At 39.5% G+C, this 24,146-nt stretch overlaps 1 protein-coding gene across 16 annotated transcripts in view; it reads right to left on the bottom strand.

The window, feature by feature from the left end:
• The window catches only part of SCLT1 (sodium channel and clathrin linker 1), a 239,554-nt gene that overhangs the window by 32,716 nt on the left and 182,692 nt on the right, over positions 1–24,146 (bottom strand). Inside the window, exon 20 of one of the 16 annotated variants that reach the window (XM_086346745.1) lies at positions 13,535–22,830. The exons of the other annotated variants lie outside the window; for them this stretch is intronic. Within the exon in view, the coding sequence (XP_086202871.1) occupies positions 22,746–22,830 (85 nt within the window). The 3' untranslated portion in view covers positions 13,535–22,745. Of the gene's footprint in view, positions 1–13,534; positions 22,831–24,146 lie in introns of those variants that run through there. 16 annotated transcript variants of the gene reach the window in all.

Here is a 24,146-nt window from a genome sequence, read left to right as displayed (position 1 = left end):
AAGTCCTAAAAGAGAAAGTACATCCACAAAGCTTAGAACAGTGCCTGGCACACAGAAGGTGATTTTTAGCCCTGGTAAATTTTAGTTAATTCCACAGAATCAGTTAACTAGTCCATTCAAGCAGAACATTTCTAATATCCTACATCACACTTTTTCAAAGTTTTCGCCACTTACTTGCTGTCATATCACAACTAATTACATAATTCAGTGATTACATTTAAAGTAGCCATCAAGTGGTGTGATAAAGTGAGGAGACTACTGCTACAAAAACCAATGTGCTACAGAATTTGATTTACAGAAATCATCCACAGAAAGCTTATTTTATTTGAAGAATGAACTCAAAGTTTCAAAGAACTGTGTGAATTTTCCTCATAACATATAATTTTAAATGCTGATCTTAGGATAAGATTGACAGAACTATAAAGTCTACTTGTTCAATAAATACTGAAGTGAGTGTCTTTGCTAGGTGCTATGGAGATGAGGAAGAACAAGATCCAGTTCCCGCCACAGTGAAGCTTAGGAACAACCAGAAACTGTGAGGAGCTATGAGGTTTATGCTATAGGTAGTAAATGCTACAAAAAGTTCACAGTGCTATGGGAACACATATGGAGGATTAGGGGATTAGAGCTGTCTCTCAGAGGAAGTAGGTTTTTCAGCTGATATATGAAAGATAAATAGAAGTTAGATGGACAAAAGCAGGGTAACGAAGAGTGTTACAATCAAATCCATGTGTGAAGGCCAGGAAATAAGAAGGGATAATAAATTTAGAAATCTGAAAGGAAGCTCAGTGTGAATGGGACAGACTGTTACTAGGATATGGGGGTGGGGGTGGGAGAGGAAGAAGCTGGGAACGGAGAAATACAGCTTGGATTTTATATGTATAAGGTAATATAAGGAAACGCAAGGGTGTTACATGTTTTGATGGGAAGTGGAGACTTAATTATCAGTCCACTGGGGAGGCACTGAAGTATTTTAAGGAGAGAAGTGACCATGAAAAAATCAGAGAATCTTGCTGATTACAGCAGGAAAAATAGTAAGTAACATGACTGTAGTAAATTAGGGGCTTTTAGCAGTAATCTAGGTGAGCAATGTTGATAGCCTCGACTGTTGGAGGGAAATGGACGGATTCAAGAGTTACTTAGGAGGCAGCATGAACAACACTTGATAATTAGGGGTGTGAGGAAAAGAAGGGGTTGACACCCAGAGTTCTGCTGAGCAAGTGGGTAGACAGTACCACACACGGAAAAATATGGGATGAAATAAAATACCGGACCTGGGCTAGGTGAAATTAGTTCACAATACTGAAAATACTGAGTGTGAGGTACCTATTGAAATGTTCAGTAGACAGCTGGAAATACAGATTATTTCAAAAAGGTCAACATTAGAAGCTGTTTTATAACAATAATTAGCCTTTTTCAGTTTGTCTCTGTCATAGAAATAGACATCTGAACTCATGCTGAAAGAGAACATTTCTACTCTGAATATACTTCAGCTCTCAAGAGTATATACGCAACTGAAGAGGTGTGGCTGTGAGGTGAAGGGCAAAGCTTTCCCACAATGCACTAGTCTCTTTGAAAATATCACAGATACTTTAAATAAGAGAAGAGAAGTCATGGTTCCTGAAGGCATGGGATGAGAGTTTGAATGTGGGCCAGTATCTCAGGCATCATAATTACTATAATTACTCAGATCATTTTGTTATTATTGAGACAGTTTAAGTTTTAAGGATGGGTCAAGTGTATTTTGGTTGATACACCGTAAGGGAAAATTTCCTCAACGCATGACATCCTTTAGTGATGACTAAAGATTAAATCGCACAAGGCTCCATTTTATACTATATGAGAGAATCGAAAACAAAAGGTATACTATTCGTTTCAGGGAAATGATGGATCTGCCAGCTGCAGCAAAGGCTTTCTCTGAAACTCTCTTATGACAAATTAACATAGTATGTGCCAGATGTTTTTTTTTCTGTTGAATTATACTATAATATGCTTCAGTTACTTTTAGTAATTACGCATTTTGTAATCTGCCAGTACCTGCAGCTGCCTCTCATTCTGCTAATTAAAATTTAAAAAAAATTTTTTTTTTTTTTTTTTTAGAAAAGCAGTTATGGTAGCCAAACATTACATATATACAGCCAAGAATAATGTGTCAGAGACTGAAGAGAATTCCTTAGTCTCAAATGCTGTGTAATTCATATAAATATACATGAATTGTCCAGTCACTGGACAAGAGAAGATAATATTACACACTGTACATTATTCATTCATATATTCAATACAATTTTGTTGAACAACTACACACTGGGGCAGGATGTTAGCTCACAGTTTGTGGAAGAGGTGACTATAAATGATAGTTATGCTACAATTCAGTAAGTGTCATAAAGACGAATGAGCAGAGTGGTATGGGAATCGGGAAGAAAAAAGATTTACTCTGTCAGGGGGATAAAGAATGCCTTACAGAAAAAAATGATATCTGAATCAGGTCTGGAAGGAAGAAAATTTATTTATTTACATGTATGTATTATATTTGTTTATTCAATATTTTCCTCTTTCCCATCAATACTCTAATAGCTTCAAAAAAGGTGAGGGGGACCTTGGGCTTTGCTGTTATCCTTAGTACTTTAAGAATAGTGCCACTCAATAAATACATAATGGGTAAATGAAGTGAAGACTAGGCTTGGTAAAAGGGCTGGCCTTACCAATGTTTGGCTTCTTGGGCAGTTGTTCAGTGTGGCTGGAACATGCCCTTCTCAAGGTAGGGACAGGCAGACTGCTGACAATAAGGTGGAACAAAGACTGCCAAAAAACCCCAAACCGAACTAAACATTCAGGCAACAATAAAATATTTAAGTAAACAGGGCCAGACTCTATTTGCTTTTTAAGAAAATACTTCTGAGAGCAGTATGCAAGATGGAATAGAGTGAAGGAAAAAAAAAGATGGTAGAAACCAGGGTGATCCAGGCTACTTTAACAGCCATGGTTAAAGATATAAAAAGGCCTGGGCTGATGGCAGGAACAAAATACGTTACTGCGTGTTTACACATACACAAGCATTTCTTCTGGACAGATTCTGGTACCTGGTGTTGCAAATGAGTATGCATGGTTGAAATTTTTTTTACATTACCTTATACAAAGGATTTCAGAGAAGGCGATGGCACCCCACTTCAGTACTCTTGCCTGGAAAATCCCATGGACAGAGGAGCCTGGTGGGCTGTAGTCCATGGGGTTGCTAAGAGTCAGACACGACTGAGTGACTTCATTTTCACTTTTCACTTTCATGCATTGGAGAAGGAAATGGCAACCCACTCCAGTGTTCTTGCCTGGAGAATCCCAGGGATGGGGGAGCCTGGTGGGCTGCCGTCTATGGGGTCGCACAGAGTCGGACACGACTGAAGTGACTTAGCAGCAGCAGCATACAAAGGATTTGCAAGTTTATATTTCCACCAGTACTGTATACCCCATTTCCGTTCTCTCATGTGTTTGCAGATGCTGCATGTTAAGCATCTTTTACATTTTTGCCAATTTGCTAGGCAAAATTGTTTACATTTGCATTTCTTCATACAATATTTCTTCAGTGTATAGTGTGGCTGAGTTGGTTTAAAGGAACTCTGTACATCTGCCTTTGTAATCTGCATGCTCACATACTGTGTCCATCCATTAGGTTATTACTCTTTTTCTAAATTACTGAACTCTATGGATTCTGCATGTCGATCTTTATTTTTTTGTCATTTGTATTTGTTTTTCTATCTTTGTTTAGCATTTCTTCATAGAGAATTTTAATTTTTAGTGTGAAACAAATTAATCAATTTTTGCACTGTGGGTTTTTGTTTTGATTAGAAAGACTCAAAGATAATAAGAATAATCTAATTTCTTCTAATACTTTCCTTGTTTTGAATTTAGCTTTTTAATCCATCTGGAATTGACTCTGTATACTGAATAAAGAATATACTAACCTAGAGGGGTGGGATGGGAGGAATGGGAGAGAGGTTCAAGAGGGAAGGGATATATGTATACATATAGCTGATTTACGCTGTTGTACAGCAGAAACTAATACAACACTGTAAAGCAATTATACTCCAATTAAAAAAGATAAATTAAAAAAAGAGGGAGAACACATGGCTACAAGAATAAACTCAGGACTATAAACCAGAAAAAAAACAATATACTAAATGATTTAAAATTTTCCCATCATCTTTTCATTTGAAGTGCTGTATTATCATGCACAAAATTTGTTCATGTTCCATGTTCTGTTCAAATTATCTATTCCTGTGCCAATACCATATAGCTTTATATATTTTGCTTCTTGTAGGGCAAATCTTTTTTCCCCATAAGAAATCTTAAAATTTAATCTATAAAATAACAATAATCTCTCATTCAAGTAAGATTAGTACAGATATATTACAGTTACAGACCTTCTATGTTAATATGTAAACTTTAAATGGTTTTTAAATAGATCTCCTTGGAAGCTCAAAATTCTCTGTGTTGCATATATTTCAAGATAAAAGAGTAACTTTTATCAAGAGGAAGTAATTATAGATGAATTAGTATAATTTTACAAATTCAAACAAACTTCAAACTGAAAGAAGATACCACAGAGGAGCTCAAATTTTTAAAGAGCTTCTTATATTAAGCTTTTTGATACTAAGATAAAAAACTTTCTTCTGCGGGAAAATTATTTAATTATTTTGTGTTGCATTTAATTATGGCTATACTTGCTTATGGGAAGATCTTAAGAAACTACAGGTGTCTGGTAATAGTATTTAATTGTCAGTTGTCAGAAGGAGCCAAGGTTTCCAAAGGCAGCAAAACTAGGGCAGAGAGGGCTCTAGTATCCTAGTGTTTTGAGGCAGTCCTGGTATTCAGTATCTGATTTTGGTCTCTAATATTCTCCTAACTGTAGTAAGTAGGTGGACATATAGTAAGGAAGATAACAATTTATAAGAATTCAATTGTTATGATGTAGAGAGGACAGATGGAGAAGGCAATGGCACCCCACTCCAGTACTCTGCCTGGAAAATCCCATGGATGGAGGAGCCTGGTGGGCTGCAGACCATGGGGTCGCTAAGAGTCGGAAACGACTGAGCGACTTCACTTTCACTTTTTACTTTCATGCATTGGAGAAGGAAATGGCAACCCACTCCAGTATTCTTGCCTGGAGAATGCCAGGGATGGGGGAGCTTGGTGGGCTGCTGTCTATGGGGTCGCACACAGTCGGACACGACTGAAGCGACTTAGCAGCAGCAGCAGCAGAGAGGACAGAGAAAAACAGCAAAGTGTTTTCAAGACCTGGTGAGAGCAGACCAGCACTAAGTTTTAAAGGGAAGATTTTCAGAAGGAAAGCTTTGACACTCAATATGGCACAATCAAGGTATGCTAGGAAGCAGGGTGCTTGGATCGAACATGAAAAAGCTCATTTTTGACAGCTGTTAGTAAATACTTTTCACCTGAATGGTAGAATGCATCAATTGATGACATATACAGAAAAATCCTTATGGGGAGAGTCAAATGCATAAAATGAGCCATTTGAATTTTTTAATGTATTGCTCTGTGTCTATTTTGTAACATTATTAATAAAAGACCTAATTGGTTCAAGACTTGGGATTGTATTGTTGAATCATGCTAAAAACAAAACCATTTCTAAGGAGAGCAAATGACTCCTTCCCCAGAGACACAGAATCACCATGGAGCAGTCAGCCTGTGCACTACTGGTACAACACAGCATCCATCCAACTGCCAATGCCCAGTACGGATGCTACTGCAAGTATGTCTAGCACAGACCATACTTATAACATAGTTTTTCACTGGAATAACCATAAATTTTAATCTTCAACTTCAAAAAATATAAATTTATTGTGGCTGCCATGTAATTCTGTATTATGACCTAAGGTGAGATTTGTCAGTGAAAATACTTCAGTGACCACTTTTATATTGCAAAAACAACTTTAACATGGCGATTTCCCTAGTGGTGCAGTGGCTCAGACTCCCTGCTCCCAACGCATGGGGCTTGGGTTTGACCCCTGGTCAGGGATCAGATCTCACATGGCACAACCAAGACCCAGCACAGCCAAACAAATTAAAAAAAAAACAAAACTTCAGCTTGATTTCATATATATTCCTCAGTACTATGTCTCCAAAGAGGAAGGAGATACAATTCATAAATATAAAATCTCATACAAAATTTAATGCATTCTAGAACTAGTAATTTTTTTACAATTAAAAATGAAATAAGTATGTGTTTATTTCACATACATAAATCTCATGCATTATATAGCATGATTTACTTTGAATTTCAGCTAAACTATTTCAAATCCTAAAAGACGATGCTGTTAAAGTGCTGCACTCAATATGCCAGCATATTTGGAAAACTGAGCAGTGGCCAAAAGACTGGAGAAGGTCAGTTTTCATTCCAGTCCCAAAGAAGGGCAATGCCAAAGGATGCTCAAACTACCACACAATTGTGCTCATTTCACATGCTAGCAAGGTAATGCTCAAAATCCTTCAAGCTAGGCTTCTATAGTACGTGAACCGAGAACGTCTAGATGTATAAGCTCAATTCAGAAAAGGCAGAGGAACCAGAGATCAAATTGCCAGCATCCGCTGGATAAAAGAAAAAGCAAGGGAATTCCAGAAAAACGTCTGCTTCATTGACTACACTAAAGCCTTTGACTGTGTGGATCACAACAAACTGCGGGAAATTCTGAGAGATAGGAATAACAGATCATATTACTTGCCTCCTGAGAAACTGGTATTCAGGTCAAGAAGCAACAGTTAGAAAAAGACATGGAACAATGAACTGGTTCAAAACTGGGAATGGAGTATGCCAAGGCTGTATATTGTTACCCTGCTTATTTAACTTACATGCAGAGTACCTCACACGAAATGCCAGACTGGATGAAGCTAAGCTGGAATCAAGATTGCTGGGAAAAATACAAATAATCTCAGATATGCAGATGACACCACCCTAATGAAGGAAAGCAAAGAGGAACTAAAAAGGCTCTAGAAGAGGGTGAAAGAGGAGAGTGAAAGAGCTGGCTTAAAGCTCAACATTCAAAAAACAAAGATCATGGCATCTGGTCCCATCACTTCATGGGAAACAGATGGGGAAACAATGGAAACAGAGGCAGACTTTATTTTCTTGAGTTCCAAAATCACTGTGGACAGTGACTGCAGGCATGAAATTAAAAGACATCTGCTCCCTGGAAGAAAAGCTACAACAAACCTAAATGGTGTATTAAAAAGCAGAGACACAATTTTGCCAACAAAGGTCTGTATTGTCAAGGCTATGGTTTTTCCAGTAGTCATGTGTGGATGTGACAGTTGGACTATAAAGAAGGCTAAACACTGAAGAATCGATGCTTTCCAACTGTGGTGCTGGAGAAGACTCTTGAGAGTCCCCTGGACAGAAAGGAGATCCAGTCAGTAAATCCTAAAGGAAATCAACCCTGAATATTCATTGGAAGGACTGATGCTGAAGCTGAAGCTCTAATCCTTTGCCCACCTGATGTGAAGAGCTGACTCACTCACTGTAAAAGACCCTGATGCTGGGAACGATTGAGGGCAGGAGGAGAAAGGGGTCATGGAGGATGAGATGGTTGGATGGCATCAATTACTCAATGGACATGAGTTTGGGCAAACTCCAGGAGATAATGAAGAACAGGGAAGCCTGGTATGCTGCTGGGGTCCACAGGGTCACAAAGAGTCGGACACAATTTAGGGAGTGAACAACAAAAACAACTTTGAATACAACAATTTCTTAGCATTTGTAAAGGCTATTTTCTAAGCCCAGTATTTGCTGGTTGCTCCCTAAACTTTGACTTTACACACTAGGCAAGAATTTAATTCCTTTTCTCTGGGTTTGCAGTAAGTGTAAAGGGTTGGGGTTGCATGGGATTCAAATTCAGGTCCGCCTGCCTCCTGAGTCAGCGCTCTTTATCCATAATACTGTGCTGCCACTTTATGTGCTAAAAATATTAAACTGGTTTTCAGTATTATTAAATATATATTTTTTTAATGAAAGGAAATAATCTTAATGTGGAATTTTGTGAAAATATTTTCTATTTTGAGAGTCAACATTTTAGTTTTGACCTGTCAGAGCATACTAACATAATCCTAGTGAGACAGCAGAGACACGCCAAAAGACTTTCTTAGCGTATTGGAATGTATCTCCATTTTCAACTCTGTGGCTTAAACAACAAACATAGGCATATTAAGCAAACATTAACTATATCTTATGAAAACCAGGTTTTCCCATGCAAAACCCTAAATATAAACAATGAAGCCTTGTTAAAAAATAGTTTCTCACATTTTAATAATTTTATAAAAATTATATAACCAAGAAAGATTTAACTTAAGCATAATTACTCTCCTTTTAAAAAAGATGTCTAAAATATATGACTAAATCTAAATATTCAAAGCATGTAAAAAATGACCTACTTATTTTTGATAACGATTTTACTTTCAAGTAACCTTCCTCAATCTGCCAAAAATGTCACAAGACATGGGGCCTTTTAAATTTAATAAAAACAGTGCTCTAATTCGTGGAACAAAGATCATACCAGATTGCCACAAAAGGAGAGGCTGGGAAAATCTAGATCTTTTTTCTCGTCTTTAATAAGAGCATTCAACAAAGGATTCTTTCCTTATATATTTATATGAATTTATTAAAAATTATGTTACACTGAAGTAGAATAGCAGAAGGAAAAGCAGTGACAATAATATCCATTTAAATTTGAAAGGAAAAGATCACAAGAATTGAAAAGGATGCTGAAAATATCTCAGGGACAGTCAAGGATTAGCAATTTGGGGACATTAGTGTTAGTCGCTCAGTTATGTCTGACTCTTTGGGATCCCATGGACTGTGGCCCGCCAGGCTCCTCTGTCCATGGGATTTTCCCGACAAGAATACTGGAGTGGGTTACCATTTCCTCTTTCAGGGGATCTTTCTGACCCAGGGATCAAACCTGGGTCTCCCGCATTGCATATGGATTCTTTACCATCTGAGCCACCAGGAAAGCCCTTGCAGACATTAAGCATTTAAAAAACACCCCCCTTCCCACCCAAAAGAATCTGAGTATAGAACATGTCAGATTCTAATAATACATATGTTTGTATGATGCTTTACAGCTTACAAGATTTGCTTTGTACTTCATAAATAACCCTAGCAAACCAGTTTTTATTCTTACAGATAATAAAATTGAGAATTGAGAAAACTGGTTTATAGACAATCACGTATTTGTGGTGAAGACCTTGGACTTGAACCTATTGCTTTAGCTTTTTATAGACCCAACTGACTCCTACACTAAGATCTTCAGTCACTCACTCATGTTTAGGGGAAAATTTTTAGGTCTTTAAAACTGATACTTCAGTAGCTCCTTATTTAAGGCCATTGGTAAATGTATGATTCTAAACTTACGTTTTTCAATGTTTAAAAGCCAAGTTAAGAGTCATACATAAAAGATAGAGACTATTTTGGGAAGACATACACACAGAATTTTTTAGGATCCTATGCAAACTGGAAATAAAATGAACATAATAATGTCTTTAGTTATGTGCTAAACGGATGATTTGAAAAGTTCACATTAATTCTGAAACTACTTAATAAGATTTGAGAACTGTAAATTCATAGCAATGACATAAAAATTTAGTTTGATATAAATTTAAATTCACTGAAATGGTAAAAGAAGGAAAGAATTAGTTTACTAAAAGTAGAGATCAAATTACTAAAAATGAAGTAGCAGAGTAAACGTCTGTTAGTATAGCTCTTTACAGTCTGACTCTCCAACTAGAATATAGTGTCTCTGATGGAATGGCGATGTTTGCTCACTTTCATGCTGATGGTAAGAAACTATTTTTAAAAATACTGCAAAATATTAGAAAAACGATAAGCTTACTAATGTTAGGTGTCAAGTAATGGTATTATTCTCTTAATTTTGAAGGAAATACTCTATTTCGTTTTTTCCCTTTTATCTAAGAGGTAAAAAAAAGTCCCTAAATTACTGGAAATTTGGTAGTTCTAACTTGCTTAGGATTTGGAAGGCTATTTACCAACAGTTGGTATTTTAAGGCTGGACACAAAAGGTGGTAAATTTTGAAACTGAAAAAAGTCCTTGTTATACCCACTGGATTCAAGAGTATACTTGAGGTCAAAATATTAACTGAGTGACTGGGCTGGGCAAGACCTTATTTCCTAGTGTGATCTGGAGCCCTAGCACCGTGGAGTCTGTATAAGTCTACACACTAAGATTTAAGTAGGAACGTTCTTAGAAGGTTGGTTGCTTTGTTTTAAATTGCTTATTCTGTGAGTTATTTCTACATATTGCTCTCTTAGACAGATAACCACTTCATATTGCTATGTTAGGCATTTATTTTTTGGGGAAGAATGTTTTCAGTTGAGAATCTGATGAGGAGGTAGGACAGCAAAGCGAAGATGGAATCTATGAGACAAATGAAGAGTCTGGCTTCCTACTCAAGCAGGGACAGTTTATCCATTGTTACTGTAAGATATGTGGGGAAAGATGCATTCAGGAAGATGAATGTCATGATGGGAACTGTGGAAGTTCTCTTCTGATTGCTTCTCTTTGCTCTGTGAAATAGGGACTGAAGTTATCACATGGGAGTGGTAGTAGGGGAGGAGATGTGATAGGCTTGAGGAAAGTCACCTCATGGCAAATAGATGGGGAAACAGCAGAGACAGTGGCTGACCTATTTTTCTGGGCTCAAAATAACTGCAGATGGTGACTGCAGCCATGAAATTAGAAGACGCTTGCTCCTTGGAAGCAAAGTTATGACCAACCTTGTTCAGTTCAGTCAGTTCAGTCGCTCAGTCGTGTCTGACTCTTTGCGACCCCATGAATTGCAGCACGCCAGGCCTCCCTGTCCATCACCAACTCCTGGAGTTCACTCAGACTCACGTCCATCGAGTCAGTGATGCCATCCAGCCATCTCATCCTCTGTCATCCCCTTCTCCTCCTGCCCCCAATCCCTCCCAGCATCTGAGTCTTTTCCAATGAGTCAACTCTTCGCATGAGGTGGCCAAAGTACTGGAGTTTCAGCTTTAGCATCATTCCTTCCAAAGAAATCCCAGGGCTGATCTCCTTCAGAATGGACTGGTTGGATCTCCTTGCAGTCCAAGGGACTCTCAAGAGTCTTCTCCAACACCACAGTTCAAAAGCATCAATTCTTCGGCACTCAGCCTTCTTCACAGTCCAACTCTCACATCCATACCACAGGAAAAACCATAGCCTTGACTAGCCGGATCTTTGTTGGCAAAGTAAAGCTTTTGAATATGCTATCTAGGTTGGACATACCTTTCCTTCCAAGGAGTAAGCGTCTTTTAATTTCATGGCTGCAGTCACCATCTGCAATGATTTTGGAGCCCAAAAAATAAAGTCTGACACTGTTTCCACTCTTTCCCATCTTTTTCCCATGAAATCTTGATTCCAGTTTGTGTTTCTTCCAGTCCAGTGTTTCTCATGATGTACTCTGCATATAAGTTAAATAAGCAGGGTGACAATATACAGCCTTGACCAACCTAGACAGCATATTAAAAAGCAGAGACATTACTTTGTCAACAAAGGTCCATCTAGTCAAGGCTATGGTTTTTCCAGTGGTCATGTATGGATGTGAGAGTTGGACTATAAAGAAAGCTGAGTGCCAAAGAATTGATGCTTTTGAACTGTGGTGTTGGAGAAGACTCTTGAGAGTCCCTTGGACTCCAAGAAGATCCAACCAGTCCATCCTAAAGGAAATCAGTCTTGAATATTCATTGGAAGGACTGATGCTGAAGCTGAAACTCCAATACTTTGGCCACCTGATGTGAAGAGCTGACTCATTTGAAAAGACCCTGATGGCTGGGAAAGATTGAGGGTAGGAGGAGAAGGGAATGACAGAGGATGAGATGGTTGGATGGCATCACCGACTCAATGGACATGAGTTTGGGTGAACCCTGGGAGTTGGTGATGGACAGGGAGGCCTGGTGTGCTGCATGCAGTTCACGGGGTTGCAAAGAGTCGGACGTGACTGAGTGACTGAACTGAACTGAAAGAGGGTAGTGGAGGTGATGGAATTCCAGCTGAGCTATTTCAAATCCTAAAAGATGATGCTGTTTAAGTGCTGCACTCATTATGCCAGCAAATTTGGAAAACTCAGCAGTGGCCACAGGACTGGAAAAGGTTAATTTTCATTTCAATCCCAAGAAAGGCAATGCCAAAAATGTTCAAATTACTGTACAATTCCACTCATTTCACTAGGAAGACTATGCTCAAAATCCTTCAAGGCTTCAACAGCAGATGAACCGAGAACTTCCAGATGTACAGCTAGGTTTAGAAAAGGCAGAGGAACCAGAGATCAAACTGCCAACATTTGTTGGATCACAGAAAAAGCAAAAGAATTTCAGAAAAACTTCTGTTTCATTGACTATGCTAAAGTCTTTGACTGTGTGGATCACAACAAACTGTGAAAAATTCTTAAAGAGATGGGAATATCAGACCACATTACCTGCCTCCTGAGAAACCTGTATGCAGGTCAAGAAGCAATACTTAGAACTGGACATGGAACAGTGGACTGGTTCCAAATTGGGAAAGGAGTATGTCAAGGCTGTATATTGTCACCCTGCTTATTTTACTTACATGCAGAATATATCATACAAAATGCTGGGGTATATGACTCACAAGCTGGAATCAAGATTGCTGGGAGAAATATCAACAACCTCAGATGTGCAGATAATATCACTTTAAAGGCAGAAAGTGAAGAGGACTGAAGAGCCCCTTGATGAAGGTGAAAGAGAACAGTGAAAAAGCTGGCCTAAAACTCAACATTCAAAAAAGTAAGATCATGGCATCTGGTCCCATTACTTCAGGGCAAATAGATGGGGAAAAAGTGGAAACAGTGTCAGATTTTATATTCTTGGCCTCCAAAATCAATGTGGATGGTGAGTGCAGCCATAAAATTAAGACACTTGCTGCTTGGAAGAAAAGCTATGACAAACGTAGAAAGTGAAGTTGCTCAGTCGTGTCCGACTCTTTGCGACCCCGTGGACTGTAGCCTACCATGCTTCTCTGTTCATGGGATTCTCCAGGCAAGAATACTGGAGTGGGTTACCATTTCCTTCTCCAGGGGATCTTCCCGACCCAGGGACTGAACCCAGGTCTCCCGCACTGGAGGCAAACGCTTTAACCTCTGAGCCACGAGGGAAGCCCAAACCTAGACAAACCTAGATAGCACATTAAAAAGCAGAGACATCACTTTGCCAACAAAGGTCTGTATAGTCAAGGCTATAGTTTTTCCAGTAGTCATGTATGGATGAGAGAGATGGACCATAAAGAAGGCTGAAGAACTGATGCTTTTGAACTGTGGTGCTGGAGAAGACTCTTGAGAGTCCCTTGACAGCAAGCAGGTCAAACCAGTCAATCCTAAAGGAAATCAGCCCTGAATATTCATCGGAAGGACTGGTGCTGAAGCTGAAGCCACCTGATATGAAGCTGAAGCTTTGGCCACCTGATGTGAAGAGCCAACTTAATGGAAAAGACCCTGATGCTGGGAAAGACTGAAGGCGAGAGCAGAAGAGGGTGACAGAGGATGGGATGGTTGGGTGGTATCATTGACTCAATGGACATGAGTTTGAGAAAACTCAGGGAGATAGTGAAGGACAGGGAAGCCTGGAGTGCTGCAGGTCATGGGGTTGCAAAGAGTCGGACACGATTTAGGGACTGAACAGTAACAACAAGAGAGTATGAACTAGTCACCAGGGACTTTCCAGGCTGATTGCTTGGCAGTTAAGGGCCCCTTTTGTGATCATGAATATAAAGTAAGAGCACTGGCATGGCTGTGTTTTACTCCAGCCATTTTGAGCTGAATGGCTCAAAGTACAGAGAGGGGAAGGAGTTGGATTTAACCTGGGCTTGTTTGGAAGAAGACAAAAAGGGTCAGGAGAGCTAAGGATGGTTATCCCTACTGGCCCTTTCTAAAACTCCACTCCCCCTAAAAATACATGCCCTGCCTATTCCCTTTTCTGCTCTCTTTTGCACTTAAGTATATCTATTACATCATATATTTAATTTCTCCTGTTTACTGTCTGCCTTCTCTATTGGAATAAAAGCTCAAAAAGGGTGAGAGCTTTGTGTTATGCTCACAGCTATTGTCTTTTAAAAGGTACACCTCTTTGCTGGATATCAGCTGAGCAGTTAGTATGGTATTTGCCCCTCCCCACTTCCCATCACTGTCCTGTGCTTTAGCAAGTAGTGACTGGCTGGTTTGGAGAAGGCAATGGCACCCCACTCCAGTACTCTTGCCTGGAAAATCCCATGGACAGAGGAGCCTGGTAGGCTGCAGTCAATGGGGTTGCTAAGAGTCGGATACGACTGAGCAACTTCCCTTTCACTTTTCACTTTCATGCATTGGAGAAGGAAATGGCAACCCACTCCAGTGTTCTTGCCTGGAGAATGCCAGGGATGGGGGAGCCTGGTGGGCTGCCGTCTATGGGGTCGCACAGAGTCAGACACGACCGAAGCGACTTAGCAGTAGAAGCAGACTGGCTGGTTTATTACCTAAGTGCTATTTTTAAAGGTCTGGGTGCTTCAGATATAATTTTGATCTTTAAAACTGACACTAGTAATTTTTTATTAAAATAAGTGATCCTTAAGGTGATGGGGATGTCTCTAAAATTTTCTTAAGTAGAACAGAGTAATAAAAAGTGGAAAGTGATAGGAAATGAGATTAGAACACATGTAAGGCCTAGGTCAGAAAATCCCTGTGGCCAACTTCTTCCTAACTGGGGGGTGGGAAAGGATGGGAGAGTGGAATGAATTAACAAGATATATAATCTAAAAGGTTATCGCTGTCATAGCATGGGAAATGGATTAGAGGGAAGAGGAGCTTGGGGTTCCAGAAACCAATCAGAAAGCTGCAGCAATAATCCAGGCAGAAGAGGAGAAAGACCTGAACTAAGGAAGGAGTAATGAGCAAAGATAAACACATCAGCCTCAAGCACTGACTGAAGGTACAGGAAAGGAGTGGAGAGAGAGAAGCCAAGGCAGACAGCGCTTCTAAGTCATTCCATGGGCCATATTGAGGCTGTTATCAAGTTCCCAACTACTGGAAGCCAGGAAAGGAGTGGAGAAAAAGGAGCCAAAGCAGACGGCTCTTCTAAGTCATTCCATGGGTCACATCGAGGTTATCAAGTTCCCAAGTACTGGAAACCACAGGGCTACTTGTAAAGTGTCTAAATTTTAGCTAAAAACACCAAAACTTCCACGAAAACAATTTCCAATGTTCAGAAGAATTACATTACAGTGCCCTGATGACAGGCAGCAGGACTGATGAGCATTGTTGGCACAGGACTCATTCTAGTAAACTCCTGTAGACTGGTCACACGCAGGGCTACCTACTGGGCTTCCTCATAAAGCTGACACTGCAGCCCAGAATTCAGGCTGGAGCAACTCTTCTTTGGTCCTGTACTGTTGGCTAGCAAAAACTCCCTTAAAAAAATCTAATTTCAATAATTCTCAAATAAATAACCTATAAACATTTAAAGACTACTTATCAAGTGTCCAAAACTATACTATGGATTTTGAAAGTGAAAGTGTTAGTCACCCAGTTGTGTCTAACTCTTTGCAGCCCCATGGACTGTAGCTCGCCAGGCTGCTTTATCCATGGAACTCTGCAGGCAAGAATACTGGAGTGGGTAGCCACCCCTTTCTCCAAGGGGATCTATCCAACTCAGGAATCGAACCCAGGTCTCCCATCCTGCAGGCAGATTCTTTACCGTCTGAGCCACCAGGGAAGCCCGCTGTGGACTTTATTTACATAAATATTTATACTCACATATACATATACATTCAACAAATACTATATGCCAATAACCGCTGGTGGTGCCTGTGGATGTACGTGAACAGTTCACAGAGGTCTGTAATATATGACCGATGTGTCAGATTTAGAACAGAAGTTCCAACATGAGTACAGGTGTCACTGGATAAATAAACCTTGCCACATTGTTCTGTGTAATATTTTCTCCCCTGGAAGTATGGCCTTGAATTATGAAGAGTACTAATTTGAAAAAGTTAGTTCACTCAATCCTAGTGCCTATGGGACTTCCCTGGTGGTCCAGTGGTGAAGAATCTGCCTTGCAAAACAGGGGACACGAGTTCAATCCCTGGTCGGGGAACTAAGATTCCATATGCCGAGGAGTGACGAGGCCCTCTCTGCAATTACTGAGTTTACATGCTACAACTAGAGAGTCCATGTGCCACAAGGAAAGACCCTGCATGACCCAGTGAAGATCCTGCATGCTGAAATTAAGACCTGATGCAGCCAAATGTGTGTGTGTATATAAATCATAGTGCCTTTATCCTGAACTACGTATGCCTTTATCATCATCTTCCCAGAAATCCTTAGAATGTAAGAGGATTCAAAGTGCTGACACTGCATTTTTCTTAACTTTGATGCAAAATATCTGCCAAGTGACAAAAACTTTCTCTGAGTAGACTTACAGTTTCTAATCACCAAAGCATACCGACTGATGGAAAAGCCATCACGTTAGAAAATGAGATGGTCAGTCTTTATGGGGCACCCTCAGCATAGGCAGGCCCTCACTAGGTAATTAACATAGTTACAAATTATGCTACATTTTCTAAAACTTTTGGAGATTTCAGCCAATATGACACATACTTTTTCATCTCTCATTTCAACACTGTGATACAAATAAATCAAATTTAAGCACTTCTGCCCACTTAGAATAACTGTCTTTCACACACTAAGTGAAGTCAGACAGAGAAAAACAAATATCATCTGATGTCGTTTATATGCAGAATCTAAAAAAAAAAAAAGATACAAATGCACTTATTTATAAAACAGAAACAGACTCACAGAACAAACTTATGGTTATCAGAAGGGAAGGCTGCAGGGGAGGGATAGACTGGGGAGTCTGGAATTGGCATATACACTGCTTATTTAAAACCGGTAACTAATAAGGGCTATTGTATAACATAGGGAACAGTTGCTCTGTAATAACCTAAATGGGAAAAGAATTTGAAAAAAAATAGATATATGTATAACTGAATCACTTTGCTGTACACCTTAAACTAACACAACATTGTTAGTCAACTATGTTTCAATATAAAATACATTTTTAGAGAAGTAAACAAAGAATAATTGTCCTTAAGGTTTAGGACTCCACATAATTAGTTGCTCTGAAACATAATAGAGTCATTTCTAAATGTTGTTTTGACTCAGATTTGAGTCCCTAGTCAGAGGCCCATCAGTTTTCCTTCATGAGCAGTTGATTAGACTCATACTCACGACCACTTCCCCTACTGGGCTCTCACACTTTGGGCTGCTGTACACCTGCCTTAGCTGCCCCAGGGCCCAGTATCAGATGACCAAGGACAGTCCCTATGCTTCAGAGCCCACTTCAATCACTCAAATTAGCCAGTCCTAAAACTGCTTCCACGATGGCTCGCTGGGTAAAGAATCCGCCTGCAATGCAGGAGTCACAGGAGATGCAAGTTCTATTTCTGGGTCAGGAAGATCCCCTGGAGGAGGAAATGGCAACCCCCTCTAGTATTCTTGCCTGAAAAATCCCAAGGACAGAGGAGCTTGGCAGGCTACAGTCCATGGGGTTAGAGAGTCAGACATGACTGAGTGACTAAGCACACTGGAGCACAGACCTGCTTACCCTGCCTCACTCTGTCCAGCAGAAATCACAATATAGGTTCTTGCCCACTGATCCCCACCGACGCCCTCTGCCCTGTGACTGACCCTGTGCTTCCTCTGAGTGGACCTGTGTTCACCCCAGGGAACTGAGTATAAGAAACTGTAAAACTTATTTCAGGGTCTGCCTCTCAGACGGTAAAGCGTCTGCCCACAATGCAGAAGACCCGGATTCGATTCCTGGGTCAGGAAGATCCCCTGGAGAAGGAAATGGCAATCCACTCCAGCACTCTTGCCTGGAAAATCCCATGGACGGAGGAGCCTGATAGGCTACAGTCCATGGGGTCGCAAAGAGTCGGACACGACTGAGCGACTTCACTTTCACTTTCTTTCTCTTGAGTCTACTCTCACTATTATCTTACTCAAGGTAACAGATTAAAACAAACAGGTATATAACATATTTCTTTTAGTTAAGAAATAATACTAAGATTAACTGCTAATGTTTATTAATTAGAAATAATATGTTGTGTAAGTGCAACATTGGTTCTAACGGTCCTGACAGTAATTCCTGGTAACAACTCTGATTAATTTACTTTGCAGCTACAGTCCATTTCAGCTTCTAGGATCTGTAACTGACCACAGACACATGTAAACTGCATAAGACAAAAGTTATCTAAAGCCTAGTTTTCACCAATGTATGTCCATTACTATGCTACACAAGGCAGGATAGTTTTAAAGAGTATATGTGTGGATCCAATAAAGGCACATTAGGCTGTTCAGATTAATCCATCCATTAAAATCTCCACAACACTTTAAAAGCATCAATGAGACAAAATACAGCAAAAACCCCCAAGACACTTTTTGAATGAAACTTTGTAACGGAAAAATAAGTAGACTATGGGGGCACCAATGCTTCTGGCATATTCATAATACTTGACACATTTAGGATCTGATTCTATTCCCACTCAGAGAAAGGGGTGCTTTATAGAGATCCTTTCTGACACTGATCTGGGACCCTAAGGGGTATCACTTCGGGATAAAGGTGAACCATATCTGAATCCACACCCCTGCCCTCTAAGACACAGGACTACAAAGAAGCTATGTGGGGCATTAGCAAAACAGGAAGAGAAAAGGAAAAAGAAACACTCCCGAGAAATTGTGGCCACAGACTGGCCACCTTACAGATTGAACTCAAAGCACTAACACCTAGGGCAGGTCAGAAACCTTCCTCTTGGCTGACGTGCTCAGAACTAGTAGAGCTCTCAGGAACCCAGAAGTAGAGACAAAGACTCTCTATGAAAGCCACGTCACAAAAATTTTCCAGGGCGATTATTAATAAGCAGACAGAGAAACCAGACAACATGCACAGAAACCAGCAGAAACAGGCCTGTCTGGTGACGATACTAGAGTTATCAGATGCAGACTCTCACATTATATTCACCAAAAAGAAAAGCATGACAAACCTGAAAATATCAGCAAGGGACAGGAGGCTTTAAGAATGTAAAACTGTGGACTTGAAATAGAGCTCAACAGAAATCCTAGACATAAAAAATACCTTAGGATAAAAACTCAACGGGCATATACAGCAGCAGATTGAACATAAAAAAGAGACCTTATGAAAGAGAAGATAGATTTCAAGCTACTGTCAAAATACAGCACAGTGAAAGAAAAACATGGAAATAAAGAAGGTAAGAATGTAATATAAAAGTCTAAGATGTCTTACAACAGAGTCCCTGAAGGATGGGGGGAGAGAATTGATGAGCAAAGGCAGGATTTGTTTCAAAATCAACCTTATTGAGGTATAATTATGGAAAATAAAATGCTGCCACCTTGAGTGTAGAGCTTGGGGAGGTTTGACAAATACATACACCCACATAACTATAATCACAGTTAAGAGAGAATCTGTCTATCACCCCAACATGTTCCCTCATAACCCTTTGCAGTCACTACCCACCAAACACAGCTCGAGGAACCCACTAAGCTGTTTTGTCATCATAGATCAGAATTATCTTTTCTAGAATCTCATATAAATGAAATCGTACAGTATGCATTTTCTTTGTTTTTTGCTTCATCTCAGTTTTGAGATTCATCGATGTTTGCTGCATGTATCAGTAGTTTGTTTCTTTCTATTGCTGAATGTTTATCCATGTATCTGTGGATGGACATTTGGGTTGCTTCCCATTTTTGGCTATTATAAATAAAGCAACTACAGATATTTGTTCATGAGTTTTTTTGTGTGAATATGTATTTTCACTTCTCTTTGGTAAACACCTATGAGTAAAACTGCACAGTCATATGGCAAGCACACATTTAAGTTTGGAGTAAGCTGCCAAATTGTTATTGTTGTTGCTGAGTTGTAACACTTAAAAAAAAAAATAATGGGAATCCAAGTCCTTAGTGGAATATACTAATTGCAAATCTTTTCACATAGTCTTGTTTCCATTTTCTTAATGGTGGCTTTTCAAGAGTAGAGCTTTTTTTTTTTTAAATATAAATTTATTTAATTGGAGATTAATTACTTTACAATATCGCATTGGTTTAAGAGTAGAACTTTTAAATTTGATACAGTCTAGTTTATCAATTTTTTTCTTTTATGATTTGCTGTTCTTGTGTCCTATGCAGAAAAAATTTTTGCTTACTGCAGATTTTCTTCTAGAAGTTTTTACTGTTTTCCTTTTATATTTAGAACATGATTCACTTCAAGCTATGTTTATGTGTGGCATGATGTAATGGTGTGGTAGGTAGCCTCTACAATGGCCCCTAATTTCCCTGCCCCGTGGTATTCACACCCTCACACTCAAGGGACTGTATCAACAACTTGCTTCTAATTAATGGAAAAAGAATTTAAGTGATGGGATGTCATTTTTAAGATTAGGTTAAAAAAGACCAGGACTTTTTAATTCTGTTTTTCCCCTACCTCCTTCTCTCTGTATGACTCTCTCTTGCTCTTTCTCTCCCCACCCTTCCTCTGAGGGAGGTAGGTTGTCATGTTCTGAGTTGATCTATGAAAAGGACTACAAGGCAAGGAACTAATGTGTCTTGACAATAGCAGTCAAGTCCTGAAGCCTGCCAGCTATAGAGAGCGCTTGGGAGTAAATCCTCCCCTGGTGGAGCCTTGAGACAGTTACAGCTTAGGCTAACACCTTGATGGCAGTTTCATGAGAGATCCTGAGTCAGAGGCATTCTGAGTCAGACCTGTCTGCATTCCTGACCCACAGAAGCTGAGAAAATAAATGTCTGTTGCTCTCAGCAATTAAGTTTTACAGTAAGCTGTTAAGCAAGAGTAGATAACTGATATAAAAGCTTTTAATAAAATTTAGAAAAATTTTGGCCTTTATTTCTTAAAATACCTCTGCTTCTAGCCCACTTCCACCCATCTTTGTACTGCTTGATGTTGTCTTTCAAGTCACTGAGGTTCTGTGTTCATTCTCTTTTTCTCCCTATGCTACCATTTTTGGATAGTTTTTTTTTTTTTTTTTCCTTCCTTCCATCTTTAAGGTCTCCAGTCTTTTCTTCTGCAGTAATAATTTGCTGTTAATCCCATCTAGTAAATTTTAAAACTTCTGATATTATAATTCTCATTCCCAAGATGCCATTTGGTTCCTTTTCTTATAAATTTCATTTCTCTCCTGGTCATCTTTATGTGTTACATCACTAAAGATATTTATAATTGCTGACTTAAAGTTCTTGTCTACTGATTACATCACCTCTGTCATTTCTGGGTGGGTTTCTATGCACTGATTTTTCTTGGTTTTGAATACTAGTTTTGCTTATCTAGTATTAAAACTGTTGAATTTGTCTGGCAGGCAGTTAAATTACTTGAGGACAGTTTGATTATTTTGAGGCTTGGTTTTAAGTCCTGTCAAGGTGAATTTAGGATATCTTGACTGGAATAGTGATTCTGGAATTTTTACTGCATGCCCTGTGTGTTCAACAAGAATTCTCCATGCTAGTAGTTGGATGTAACCATAATATTTTCCAGCCCTCAGTAAGTGCTTCATGTTTTCCAGCTGATAGCTCCCCAGTCATTGTTTGCCTGGCCTCCTGAAGGATTTTCACTCTAATGCATAGTGACTCAGATTTTTAGAAAAACATTCAAGAGGACCACTATGCAGATTTCTGGAACTCTTTGTCTGTGTAACTCTCATCTTTTCTGGTTCTCTGCTAAACTTCAGTTAGTTCAGGTATCAAACTCTGATCTCTATTCTCCTCAACTGAGAGGGATCACTCACTGGGAGGTGGCTGGAATCTCCCTTTTGTGGACTATGGTTCTCAAACTGCTTGCAGGCAGAAATCCAAGGTGATTATGGATTTCACTTTGTTTTCTTGTCTCTGATGGATCAGAGAATCAACTGTTCCAAACATTTTGTCTAGTTTAATAGTTGTTTCTGGTGGGAAGTTAAGTCTGGCACAAGTTTCTCAATTATGGCAGGAGGTAAAGATTGCCAGAGGACATATTTAGAGAGTTGACATCTGGCATTTTCTAGAATCAAAACCAAGCCACACTTTCATAAAGCACAAATTACAGTAACATGAAACCTTTATTATACATGTCACAATGAAATGATAGAAAAACAAAGAGAATATTTGAAGCCACAGGAAAAGAGATTACTTTCAAAGGACTGTGAGCAGATTACTTCTCAACAGAAGTTAAGAGAGGCCAGAGATTAACAGATTGTTGTTTTTGATTTTCTGGAAGAAAACAACAGTCAACTTAGAATTCTATACCCAGCAAAAATATCATTCAAATATGAACATAAGGTAAATATGCAGATTTTATTTTCTGGGCTCCAAAATCACTGCAGATGGTGACTGCAGCCATGAAATTAAAAAATGCTTACTTCTTGGAAGGAAAGTTACAACCAACTTAGACAGCATATTAAAAAGCAGAGACATTACTTTGCCAACAAAGGTCTGTCTAGTCAAGGCTATGGTTTTTCCAGTAGTCATGTATGGATGTGAGAGCTGGACTATAAAGCAAGCTAAGCGCCCAAGAATTGATGCTTTTGAACTGTGGTGTTGGAGAAGACTCTTGAGAGTCCCTTGGACTGCAAGGAGATGCAATCAGTCTCATCCTAAAGGAGATCAATCCTGAGTGTTCACTGGAAGGACTGATGTTGAAGCTGAAACTCCAATACTTTGGCCACCTCATGTGAAGAGCTGACTCTTCGATGCTGGGCAAGACTGAAGGCAGGAGGAGAAGGGGACAACAGAGGATGAGATGGTTGGATGGCATCACTGACTCAATGGACATGAGTTTGGATAAACTCTGGGAGTTGGTAATGGACAGGGAAGCCCAGCATGCTGTGGTCCACGGGGTCGCAAAGATTCGGACACGATTGAGTGACTGAAATGAAGGTAAATATATTTTACAGACAAAAGAAGTTGAAATTTTATTGCTAGCATATCTTCACTAAAGGAACTTATGAATGATCTAATTTAGACACTAGGAGGCCTTACAAATAGCTGTGAAAAGAAGAGAAGTGAAAAGCAAAGGAGAAAAGGAAAGATATACCCATTTGAATGCAGCGTTCCAAAGAATAGCAAGGAGAGATAAGAAAGCCTTCCTCAGCGATCAATACAAAGAAATAGAAGAAAACAATAGAATGGGAAAGACTAGAGATCTCTTCAAGAAAATTAGAGCTACCAAGGGAACATATCATGCAAAGATGGGCTCGATAAAGGACAGAAATGGTAGGGACCTAACAGAAGCAGAAGATATTAAGAAGAGGTGGTAAGAAAACACATAAGTACCATACAAAAAAGATCTTCATGATCCAGATAATCATGATGGTGAGATCATTCACCTAGAGCCAGATATCCTGGAATGTGAAGTCAAGCGGGCCTTAGAAAGCATAACTATGAACAAAGCTAGTGGAGGTGATGGAATTCCAGTTGAGCTATTTCAAATCCTGAAAGATGATGCTGTGAAAGTGCTGCGTTCAATATGCCAGCAAATTTGGAAAACTCAGCAGTGGCCACAGGACAGGAAAAGGTCAGTTTTCATTCCAATCCCAAAGAAAGGCAATGCCAAAGAATGCTCAAACTACCGCACAATTGTACTCATCTCACAGGCTAGTAAAGTAATGCTCAAAATTCTCCAAACCAGGCTTCAGCAATACGTGAACTGTGAACTTCCAGATGTTCAAGCTGGTTTTAGAAAAGGCAGAGGAACCAGAGATCAAATTGCCAACATCTGCTGGATCACTGAAAAAGGAAGAGAGTTCCAGAAAAACATGTTTTTCTGCTTTATTGACTATGCCAAGCCTTTGACTGTGTGGATCACAATAAATTGTGGAAAATTTTGAAAGAGATGGGAATACCAGACCACCTGACCTGCCTCTTGAGAAACCTATATGCAGGTTAGGAAGCAACAGTTAGAACTGGACATGGAACAACAGACTGGTTCCAAATAGGAAAAGGAGTACGTCAAGGCTGTATATTGTCACCCTGCTTATTTAACTTATATACAGAGTACATCATGAGAAACGCTGGGCTGG

This window comes from Bos grunniens, chromosome 17 (assembly GCF_055505025.1).
Source record: "Bos grunniens cultivar Pamir isolate PY7600 chromosome 17, Bosgru_T2T1.0, whole genome shotgun sequence".
NCBI lineage: Eukaryota > Metazoa > Chordata > Mammalia > Artiodactyla > Bovidae > Bos > Bos grunniens.
This window is presented reverse-complemented; position numbering and strand designations above follow the sequence as displayed.